This window comes from Varanus komodoensis, unplaced genomic scaffold (assembly GCF_004798865.1).
Source record: "Varanus komodoensis strain SLA01 unplaced genomic scaffold, ASM479886v1 scaffold27, whole genome shotgun sequence".
Taxonomy (NCBI): domain Eukaryota; kingdom Metazoa; phylum Chordata; class Lepidosauria; order Squamata; family Varanidae; genus Varanus; species Varanus komodoensis.
The window spans coordinates 13,436,195-13,448,342 of NW_025335701.1; the positions used below are offsets into that span (position 1 = coordinate 13,436,195).

Genomic DNA, 12,148 nt, shown 5'->3' on the forward strand with positions numbered 1-12,148 from the left:
CTTTTTTCTATCTGCTTTTTTCTATGAAATCAGAGAAAAATGAAATCTCCTTTTTCTATGAAATAATAGAAAAATGAATGCAAATCTATATGTGCCACATTTCTTCAGCATTTGTTGGATTCAGAATTGTGAGACAGCAGAATGTTTTAAAAAAAGTTGGCACTGAAAGTGTCTCCAAGTAATACTAGTTTCAGACTGCAGTACAGTAAACCATCATAAAAGTACCTGGGGCATTGATGCTTACCCAGGTGTTTCAGGTTCTTGCTGGAGAAAGTGGTAGTAGTAAAATAAACCACTCAGAGTCAGCCACTCATTTGACCTGGTGCAAAGTTCCTTTCCAAATTCATAGTAGATAAGGAAGGAGCAGGGAAATCATTATGTACAGTCATGCTTATGTTTGCTTTTCCTCCTTGCAGGTGGCAGTACATGTCCAAAGAGCTTCCTAACTCCACCTTGTTCAGCAAACAGCACAGCTAGGCTATACGAGTCAAACATCTGCAATGAAGTGGCTCAGGGAATAAATGGAAACGTGTCAGTTAAAAATTTCCCACAGCCAGCTTCAAATCCAAAGCCACAAGGTCAGTAGCACTTAAATTATGTGCCCGGCTCTGAATCTCAGGAGCCAGCAAGTCAATTTGCTTGATTCAGATATGTAGTATTTTGTTGCACAAATAAAACTATTTATTCACTTATACTAATGAATTGTACATACAATAGTAGATTTGTACATACCCTATATTGAAAACAGGATGAGATTGATACAGTCTTGGTCTTTGGGTTTTCAGCAGTGACCAGCTATAGGTTTTATTATTCTTAGCCTCTCTGTTTGTTGTATTGTAAAAATATTGTAACAAATTTAGCTTCCTAAAGGAACCTTGCTCTTCTGAGTTGGAGGATGATTCTAGAGGGAGATAACATGCTTTGGTGTGTATGAAGAGAATGAGGTTCTTAAGAAATGGGGGATACTGAGATATAAGCAGGAAAGTGTTCTTAGGGTTTTGTATGCTTTTGTTTCTCAACCAGTATAATTCACAGAGCTATTTACAAGTAAAGAATGTGACGTCATGGTAATGTTTACACACAGAAGAGTTCATCTTCTTATAATTTTATTTGCTTTTCTTTGCTGCTATTATGGTCTGTCAAATTTAGGTGGTTTTCAATTTATATGGCAAAATAAGAGCTATGTTTTCTTGAAGCAATACTACAAAGAGGGTCCATTCTTGTGGTCATGGTGGTTAACAAGCATAATTATTCTTGTTGCTGCAGCTTTTCCTCCTTTGCATTGTACCATGACAAGAGAGATAGAAAGCATGCCTGATGATAAGATCTTACATTCTGTCTTTAGACTTGTTTCCATTATTAGTCCTAGTTAGAGTAGACTTCTTGAAATGAATGGAACTTTAAGTAAGACTTACCTGGCATACAATCCCAAGTGACAACCTGCCCGAGCTGGAGGAGTTTTGATAGGCAGTCCTGCCCTTACCTTGTCAAGTAGAACAGAAAGTAGTCTTATGTGACATGAGATATATGCAAATTTAGTGTCTGGGAAGTAAATGGAAGGGAAATTTCTACCTGTTCTCATTTGATGCACCTTCATTTGTTGCTTTTGTCCCTTTTAGCACTGTTTTTCAATTGACAACTTGCATTTGAGTCCTGGCAACCGTGTGCAGATTATCCTATATGCAGTCTATGATAGCTGAAACAGGCAAAGGTATTAACTAGGTAACTACATATATTGGATAGCCATAAACATGCACTTGTGAAAGACCAACAACAACAGCAGCAGCAGCAACATTAGTAATGTGGGTAGTAATATGTAATGTTTTCTCAAGTTGTCTCTGACTGGTGACCCTATGAATGAATGCCCTGCAGAATGTCCTATCCTTGACAGCCTGCTCAGCCCTTGTAAACTCAAGGCTGTGGCTTTCTTTATGGAGTCATTGCATTTCATGTTTGGTCTAATATTGCAAACACATTTCTCCATTTTGAAGCACTAAAGGAGGAAAAAGCTGAGGAACGAATGGTGGACTTTTTAAAGTGCCGTTTTGGAATTGGTAGAAAGGCAGTGAACAACTGGTGTTTTGCTGTTCTTAAAAAGCTCTGTAGCTTGATTGTGACAACCCATGATATTATCACATTGCTGGGTGTAAATGACATAACAGCAAGAAGAATGTTAAAACAAGCCATGGGTTATCAGGGTGGCTTGTTGGTGAAAAATAAGCCAATCTACAAAAACCATACTAGGTTCAGATGACACAAGTGACTATTGGCTGGTTAGCTATGGTGGGTTGATGTGTCATGTGAACCAGCTCATAGGAGTTTATAAAATTATGAATGGTATAGAAGAAATGGTTAGAGTTTTCCCCACATGTCTCATTAGATCCTGGAATTACTTAACAAAATTGAGTTGTAAGTAAATTTGGGACAGACAAAAGGAAGTATTTCTTCACACAGTGTGTAACATGTTAATAAAATTCATTTCCACAACATGTACTAATAGCCACTGGCTTACATGACTTTAACCATGCAATGCACATTAAATGGTAGCTAAATTAGATAATAGCTAAATTGACATTTAACAATAGCTATGTGAGATTTTCTGGTTTAAAGGCAGCATTTCACCGTGTACCGGTTGATGAAGAATAGTGGAAGAGGAAATTGCCTTTATCCTCCATTTTAGGGCTTTCCGGAAGCTTCTGACTGACAATTCTGACCATTGGAAATAGTGTATTAGACTAGAAAGACCCTTAACCTGATTCATTAGGGCTGTTGTTTATGTTCTTATTCTCATCCTGATAAAGCAGCTCAGAATAGTATATTTAGCACATGAAAAACTGATTGCAAGACTTAGGTCTCCCTTCCTGAACCAATTCTCTTATAATCTAGATTGTTTTTGTTTAAAACTTCACTCTCTCGCTCTTGCTACTTATCTTCAAGATTATTTAGGCTTTGTGCTTTTCTTTTTCTGTTATTGGACAAAATTTGATAATTTAGGAAATGGGATTACACGCCTGAATTTTACTGTGTAGCTGCTTTGTAGTAAACGATATTTCTCTAAGCTAAAGAAAACTTTACAGTGATTTATTTGGTTATTCTGTATGGTTGAACATTCAAGAATCTGCCTTGGAGTAAAAAATATTCAAAGTCTGCCTTTCCTGCTCAAGATGCGTGCTGAGAACTAACAATGGACTCTGACCTGGTTTTGCACAGTACTTGATTTCTTTCTGAAAAGCAGCTTAAGTCTTGGGAAACTAATTGCACTATTATATCCTATTTTGTGCCCTCAGGATGGCTGAATAAATACCAGAAAAAGAATCAACATTTTATATTGTATTGCTGCCATTTAAAGCAACAAACTTCAAAAATTTTGACTGAAGAGAATTAGTTAATCCAATTAAGGTTCACTGATAGATAAGGAATTGTGGAGCAAGTTTCTTGGTATTCAAGGCAAGTTGTTACAGCATGGATTCTAAGAAAATGATCCAAAAGAAGCTCATAGAAGGAACTTGTCCCTTCCTTTCCTCTCCAGCTAAAAAGACAAAAAACAAACAAACCTGACCCCCCCCCCAAACAATGGGGAAGGGAGCTGTTATGTGAGAAGAGAGGAACTGCTCAAAATGTGAGGTAGTTTCCCTCACCATCCATGCCTTATCCATGCTCTTTTTTATCAAAGAGACTTTTTGAGTGGCCCAGTTGGCTACTGGGGCAACTCTCTTAAGTTAACATTTTTTGATCCAGTAACCTTGGATCCAGTCCTTTACTGTGTTTGCACTCCTGGAACACATGTGTATGGCTCACTGTGCTTTCGAAGATAGTGCCATAGACTGATCTTTAAAGGTTATGTGATCTGAACTCAAAGAGTTTGTCTAACTAAAATCCTTGAACAAGAGGTACTTTTATAATGCTTGTAAACAGAAACAAGGAAGAAATCTATGGTTTTATATTTTGCAGTACAGCGGCACTAACTGATTGAGAGAGAGAGAGAGAGCACTGTGTGTTTATATGTTTATAGGTTAATGTACAATACTGTATTTTAAAGATTTTTAATCTTTGTAGATATGGGAGCTTTGTTTACTGGGTGGTATAGAAATATAGTAGATGGAATGAAAATGAAATGTATATTTGTTAACCAGGCAAGAGTTGGTGAATTTTGGGGCATTTGTTTGGAGCACTTGGGCATTCCTGACACACAGCAGAATTCCTTCCCTGTAATAGGCTACCTGTTGTGTCCTTGTGTGAGTCACTGCTTTGGACTTGCAACCAAGAGGCATCTCCAGAACAGTAACATGCATACAGAAAGTGGACTCCACTGAGATCAAGTAGTTCTTCCTTTTACAATTAGTTTTGAGCTATATGTGCTGTCTGCTTCTTATCTCAGGAATCTGAGAAACTAGTCTGTCCAGACTGATAGTTCTCCTTTCTTTTCAACAACACTGCACTCTAGTACAGGCATTATAGCTGCCCATTTCTTGGCAAAGCAAAGGATCTCTAAGCCTTTATACATTTGACTCATTCAGTCCATTAGAGTTAACTCTCTAATTTCTTCATTTTTCTGAAAGGTTGCTTGCAGTATTCCTCATCCTGTTCCATATAATTTCTGTGATAATACTTTAACTGTGGCCATTAACCCTTTCTGGGCTCCTCTGTTGTCTTCTTTCCTGGCATGTTTCCATGCCCCTTTTCTCAGCCAGTCAGTCCTGATTTCTCATGCATCCCCACAGCAGTTTTAACATATCTCTGTTAGCTAGCAGTTCAATTTTGTGGCATTTATTTGACATTCATTGGCCTAGATCTGCCTTTCTGTTCTAAGGGGAAACACTGAGTAGGCAATGGATAGGATTGCTTAACATCAAGCAGGTGAGTGTTATAGTGTAATGCTTGCAGCAGCTAGCTGGATAGTAAAGCTCGTTTGGGAGCTGCTTACATAACAGCCTTGTCGTCTACAGCCCCCGTACCACCAGTCAATATTTGTCTGGCGTACACTGTTAAGTTGAGAGGAAGAGGTGGGGAATCGGCATAGGAATGGGAAGCAGGGATAGTATCAGTTTGTTTTCCTTGCTTAGTGATTTCACTACACTTACTAAATTTCTGCTTAAATGTGGACATGGCCAATCCAATGTGTATGCGCACACATACCCCCCCCCCACCAAAACATGGTTCTTAGCCTCTCTTTCAGTGATCCATTTAGAACAGCTGTGTGTGTGTGTGTTGGGGGGGGGTGCATTTCTCCTTTGTAGCTTTGCCAGGGAAGCTCTATCTCCAGTCAACTTCTGAGGGAAGCTAAGAATGTTTCTCTGCCTTAGGGAAGAGTTGATGCCTGCTGCAAAGGTGGCTGGCATGAGGAACATGAGACTTGAGTATTTCTGTTGCATCTGCTCTGCCTGGTCTTGTTGGCTATTTGCCCATATATGTTTACCCTCCTGCTGTTTCCTTTGATTCTTTCTGCCTGAGGGGTGTTTTTTTTAAATCAGACTGCCCTCCTTTCCTTTCTTCATACATCCCTATTACAAATTAGGATATTCTTAGCAATGAAGTCTTTTAAAGATGCATATTTCAGTGTGGGGACTGGATATAGCACTGATCTATGGGAGCTTGATTTACCAAGTTTGACTGTGATAAGGTTTACGATTCTCTTCCCACCATGCTTCTAATATATAGAGAGCATCTCTTTCAGTGAGAAAATAAGGAAAGGATTAAGTGATAAGAGATGGATGATGTATCTCTCGATGCAGTTGTGGAGGGTGGTGAACACAAGGCAGGTTTTGCTTGTGTGATCCCTTTGTCCATTTTATGCCTCTAAGAAGATACAGCACAATGGGGGATATGTGGACAGAGGACAAGTGATCTCTTTTTAAATCTCAGCAAAGTTCCCCCATCTGAGACCTGCATGGACATGAAGATCAGAAACAAGAATCTAAGAAATTCGGTGTCATTGGGAAGGGCTTAAACAATCCTACATTTAACTTTTTCAGCACTGATTTTTGAAATGTGTACAAATATGCAATAGTCAAGCATGTGTTCCTTTTTCTTTGCAGTGCCTCCAAAGCCATTGCACCTGCAGAATTCACAGTCATCCATTGCCCACCAAACTCCTAGGCCTAAAGCTTTATATACTACCAAGTCAAGAATGGAGGAAGTTACATCTACCTCTTCTAGTATATCAAAAGAAAAATCTAGTAAAGTTTCTGATCTCATCAGTCATTTTGAAGGAGGCAGGTAAACATGTTTCACATTCATTCAAAGACTAAAGATTAAAGGCAGACTAAGTGATAATGAATAAGAAATGTATGTGTCCCACTTTTACAGAGGAGTATAAATTAGCATTGCTGTGTTTGATCTAGTTAGATGCAAAATTGGGAAAATTATATCTTTTTAAGTGGACTGAGTCTGGTTGTCTGTGTAAAAGAACACAGGTTTCCAGACTTGGGGACCTAAAATGATTGAAATCTCGATCAATGTATTCAATATCATTATCTACTTCAGAGGTGGGCAACCTCTGGCCCCTATAGGTGTTGGCCTGTGCCTTCCAGCATTTCTCACCACTCCTTGTGCTGACTTGGGCTGATGGAAGTTGTAGGCCAAAACATCTGGAGGTTACAAATGTCCTATCTCTGGTCTATTGCATTCAGAAGAATGCAACTGGTATGCATACATGCAGCATTTTAAAAGTACAAAGACAAAAGCCCTGCTAAGCCTTGAAATCCTTCTGCAAATTTCCTTTCCACCTTATTTTACGCATGTAGTATTTCCATGTAGAAATTTTGCTGCCTGAGTCTAGGTTTTAGATAGAACACAAAACCATAGTTTGCTTAGCTAAAGCCCATTTCTTTAAATGCCTGCATTCAGATGTAACACAGTCATGTGCTGCATGCACACCTTTTCCTCATTCCTTCTCCATTATGCCTGAGAGAACAAGATTGGAAGCATTCATTTCAGGGGTTTTTTTTGTCCAGAGACAAGTTGTGGTTAATTTTAAGTATGTTTTCCTCCAAACTAGCCACTAACATCAAGCTGACCTTTCTGATCCTAATTTAGTTAGATAAACCATACTAAGTATCAACCATAGTTCCCAGTTTGGATGAGGTGACAAATTGCAGCTGCTTGAAAATGGAAGGGAAAATATATCATTCTGTCCAAACCAGGCTAATTTCTGAACCTGAGCTTGCCCACAAGCTGTAGTATGTTTGAGGCTGACAAACCAATGTGAGGGCATTATTTCAATCACAGCTTATTATGTTTGCACTTCTATAAAACTTAACATCCATTGACGAACTGCACTGGAGAAAAGACTGTTTTGTTTAATTTAAAGCATCTTTAACTCATCCTTCATCTTAGGATATCAGGACAGAATGCAGAAGGCATAAAAATGCCACAGTACAATACAATGAAACAAACAAAATCAGACCAAGTCAGATATGTTACAAACAGCACACAAACTATGTTCCGAGAAGATGGGAAACAAAAGTAGACAAATAACTCTAAACCATAGTTTCTGTTTTCATGTCTAAAAATTCAAATTATGTTCTCTTCTTGACAATGATTTGTACAATTTGTGGTTCTGTAGTAGGTGTGAATCTATTCTGTGTTAAACATGAATAACTTACCGTGAAATTCCACCATACAACTCACTTGGTTGTTTGAGTTAAGAACATATGGCTTATTGCAGGGTTATTAGTGTTGTCTGAACCTGGGAGACATATTTTATCATGGGTTGTTGCAGTTGGCTACAGAGTTACCTGGCCTGAAATGCCTGTGCCATGGGAAGAAGTGGAATAGGTAATATACAAGAAATTAACAAGATATACGTTTCTGTTCTTTACTACACTGATACCATGATTTTACTTTCAGATTTTACTATACAGGTTTAAGAAAACTGCTGTTTAAACTTAAGCTTAGTTAAACTTGTACTAAAGAAAAGCTGAATATTAAGCTTGCTAAAACAAAGGTGATTGTATTCAGAAAAAGATGCTCCTGTTTCTGATGGTCCTAAAATTGACAAGCAAACAAACAAACAAAATCCCACTGTTCGGAATTCATTCATTTACTGGAAATTTCATGTAGAAGCCAGCCCTAAAATCTGTCAGTGCCATTCTTAAATTCTGTTGTAACATAGGGATATGTTTAGTTAATTTAGCACTAAAAATATTTCAGAGTAAAGCCATATGAAGCTGTGGTTGGGTTGGGATGAATCTGTAACCAACTCATATTCCTTGTTTACTGATTAAATATTGGAAAGTTTTGAACTATTATTCTGTTATAAAGAATTGCCTAAATTATCTTATGAACAGTTCTTGAAGTCTAGATTTTGGAGCTTAAAATACCATAACTTTTTCTAAACTTGTTTTACTTCAATTGATTTATTTTCTACTCTAAGTGAAAATATTTTTAGTCACAGCATTAATTTGAATAAACTATTAATAAATCAATAATTTCAAAATGGTATGAACTTTATGAAAATGGTAAGCAGAGGGCCACTTATTTGATAAAGCTTACATTAGATAAATTGAAGCAAGCGTTCACAACTCTCTGCCTTTCAAACTATGTCAACAGCTGTGGTTGACACCAAATATTAACCCAGGCTCAATACACATCTGTGGCATGTCAGAGATTGAAGATTTGCTATATTATTTGCTGTTTAGCCCATTATACTTCCATGCTGCCCCATGACCCAAGGCTTTTCTGGGTGGCTTACAAGATGCTAAACCAGCATATAAAATAAAACAAGTAAGTCAACAACAAAACACACATTAAAGTAACCAAATGCCTGTTGGAATAAGAAAGTTTTTACCTGGCACCTATAAGAAAGCAAAATCAGCACCCACCATTTGTCCTGTGGAGCAAGTACCAAAGTCTGGGTGTCACTGCAAAGAATGCCCCCCTCCTAACCTTTTAGGAGGAGTATTCAGAGGAGAACTTCAGAAGGAGATCTACATGGCCAGGTAGGCATGTATGGAGAGAGGCATTTCCTTAGATATCCCAGTACCGAGCAGTAAGGTACCTAGCCTTTATACTCTGAACCAAGGTCTCTGTTTCTGGGTTTTATTTTATTCATCTGTATGGTAATACCTCTGATACAGATTTTACTATAATGTACAACGTTTCCTTTTTGCTTTGGCAGCATCAAGAATTCATGCAAAATTTATTATTGATATTGCAGTTGATTGTTCTGAAGATAACTAAATTTAATGGTCTTTTAGCTGTATTCATCTTTATATTATAATTATTTACTTTAAATTTGTTTTTAGGTTAACTTAAAGAAATCTTAAATACAATACCATGAACTAATTCTAGTTTTAAATAATTTAGATTTTGTTTCATGTTGTATCTCTCCTACATTGTCTTCGTTATTTATATGTGAATAGCCTATGACCTAAGCAAAAATAAACAAGATACAAGTAAGAGAAAGGAATGGACCAGTACCTCAGTTCAGGAACCCTGATACTGGTAGGTGGGGATGGACTGTGGGAAGTTAAGAAATAAATAAGTACATTAAAAGGGAGTGAGCAGTCTCACTTTTAAGTGTTGAAGTGATCCTGCTCTGTGTCCTCTACCTTTTTAGCAGTTCCCCAACTCTCTAGCTACTCCAGAAACATTAACTCCCTTGCTGCCCTGCTTTTAGGGGTTCTTTTTCAGAACAGCGGCTGCTGTGGTCACTTCACTCCTGCAGATGTGGAGAAAACTTCCTGATAGGTTTTTTTAATTACCTGGAAAAGATGGCTGCATGAGACAGAGTGAATTGGTTCCCACTGGGGGCATGTAAGCAGTGCCGGTGCCCACGTCTCATTTGTTTCATTCTTTTCAGCTGCCCTCTAAGGTGTGTTTTTAAAAATAAAACTGTCAGGATTATTTGCACACATGTAAGAGCTGAGAAGTAAATGGAGGGGAAATGTATGTACCTGCAGTAACTGCTCTGATATCATAGGTGTGCTAATTTCACCTCAATTTACTGTCAAGGAGATCTACATACATCCACTGAAGCACAGTAGCAGTAGCATTAACTGCTCTGTATAAAGCACAGCAAAGGAGCTGGTAAGTGGAGGAAATATCTCTCTTTCTTGAATAGCTGGAAAGTCAAGGAAGGATTGATAGCATGGAAGGCATTGAGAGGTGTCAGTTCTGCACTTAAAAGTGAGAGGATCACAATGCCAAGGGGGAAGATATTATCCCTCCCTCTTTTGATGTACGTACTTACTTTGTTCATCTGTTTCACAATTTTAGTGCTTCTGAATTGCAGCACTGGGTTCTTCCTTTCTCTTGCTGTTATTTCTCCTCTGGTTCTTAACAACAGTGTACAAATTAGCATATAGGCAAGCTTGTTTTGCCAATTTCCCCTTTGTTATCTACTCCCCTTTATTGCTCCCTTTGACAGCTGAAACATGCAAGGGTGTTCATCAGGCAAGACTATATATATTGGACAGCAGTAAGTGTGTACTTGTGGAACATTGACCTATTTGCACATTGTGAGGCACTAAAAGAGAAGCTGGGGAATGAAAAAGGGTAGCAGTTGGAACAGGAAGGAGATTGGGGTGAGGAGATAAGATGAGTTCTGTTGCAGAAAGTGCTGGGATATGTACTGGATCCAGCTGGAGGACTGGGAGAATTTCAAACATGCTGGTTATATTTTTCTTTGGAAGACAAACTGATAGGTCAAATATGGACGGATATTCTTTTCCACTCTGCTCCCCAGGGAGATGGGGAATGAAAACGTTCGAATGAGAAAGAAATATGTCTCCCCTCTATTGAAATAGAGAATATACTTCAGAGGAGATGGTTATGTTGATGAGATGGGAGATGGTTTAAAAACAATACACTGGTAAATTGAAGAATGGCACTAAAAGGGAACATAAGGGAAACTTTATCTGAAACAATGGATGCTAAATTTGACCTAGGAAAAAAATAGAGTAAGTCACAGAAGATTGCTAAGTTACACAGTAAATGCATGATTTTAAATAAGAAATTTGTATGGCTTTTTAAAGCAAAACATTAAATAAAACATAGGGATGCTGAGCATATATAGCAGGCACAAGAAGAGGAAGCATGACTGGTAAAGGAAGAGTGATACTCAAAATATTTGTGTGTAGCGAGAATCTACAAGTATGGCTATCTGTTGATTTTTATATTAATAAGGTTTATACTTAGTGGAGAATAGAACCTTTACAGTACATACAACCTGATTTGTGAAGATGCAATAAGCGAAGTACATAATGTGGAGAGCAGAGAAGAGGAACCATGAGGTCCCACTCAGAAAGAAATACAGTAGTGACATTGGGACAAATGTTAGGGCAAAGATTAGACAATTGTCATACTGGAAATTGTGCTTAATTATAATGGATTCCAAGTCCAGTAGAGGTGAGTTACAATCCTAGCTGGGAGTCATTCGCAGTGAACTCCATGGAGCTTACCTCAGAGTAGATATGCAGTATTCTGAAACTAAGTGGGAAAATAGGACAATAGAGCCTATAAGATAGTGCTAAATCTGAAACGAGGAAGGCCTTTGATCAGCAACAGAGTTTGTAGTTTGAATGCAGAACATCAGAGATTCAGTGCAAGGATCTCCAGTTATTGGCAGCAATTTATGGCTCCTTGATACTCTGAAATCCACCGCCAGTCAGAATAAGCAGTACTGTGTAGATAATACTCAGTAAAATGTTGCTCTGTAATCTCATACATGTATTCAAAATACTTTTTCTAAGAAAAAAACACAATTCTTTGGCCAAAAAGGATAGGCTTATGTACTGTAGCTTACAAAAGGACCTTTAAACACTAAAGCATGTTATTAGAGTAACCAGTGCATCAGTTGAAAAAAATATAAAGTCAAAAGTAGGTTCTATTTCTAACACTTAAAATATGTCCATGTGTCTGATGTTACAAAAAAAGACAGAACAAAATAAACTATATTTTTTGTGAGTTACCTGTTGTGTGACAGAAAAAAAGGGGAACTTAGATTTATTAATATTCACATCTTGATAAGATTTTACTATCTGACATGGTGGCAGAACTCATTAAAATAGGATCTACATAACATATTGAAGGTGGGGAGAAAGAGCAAAAGGAGTGTGCAGGTGAGAGGGTGATCATGTGGTGTTTTTCACCAACCAGTGCACTGATACAGGAAATAAGCTGTCTTAGGAAAACCTACATGGAGTTA

General features: G+C 37.9%; 1 protein-coding gene across 7 annotated transcripts in view; it reads left to right on the forward strand.

Annotated features, from left to right (window-relative positions):
• FGD4 (FYVE, RhoGEF and PH domain containing 4) overlaps positions 1-12,148 on the forward strand; it is a 110,986-nt gene that overhangs the window by 66,363 nt on the left and 32,475 nt on the right. For 4 of the 7 annotated variants that reach the window (XM_044433959.1, XM_044433958.1, XM_044433960.1 and 1 more), the window contains 2 exons: positions 417-578; positions 6,036-6,216. In XM_044433959.1, coding sequence (XP_044289894.1) covers positions 417-578; positions 6,036-6,216 — 343 coding nt within the window. Of the gene's footprint in view, positions 1-416; positions 579-6,035; positions 6,217-10,068; positions 10,181-12,148 lie in introns of those variants that run through there. The other 3 variants (XM_044433961.1, XM_044433963.1, XM_044433965.1) reach the window with 2 other exon arrangements.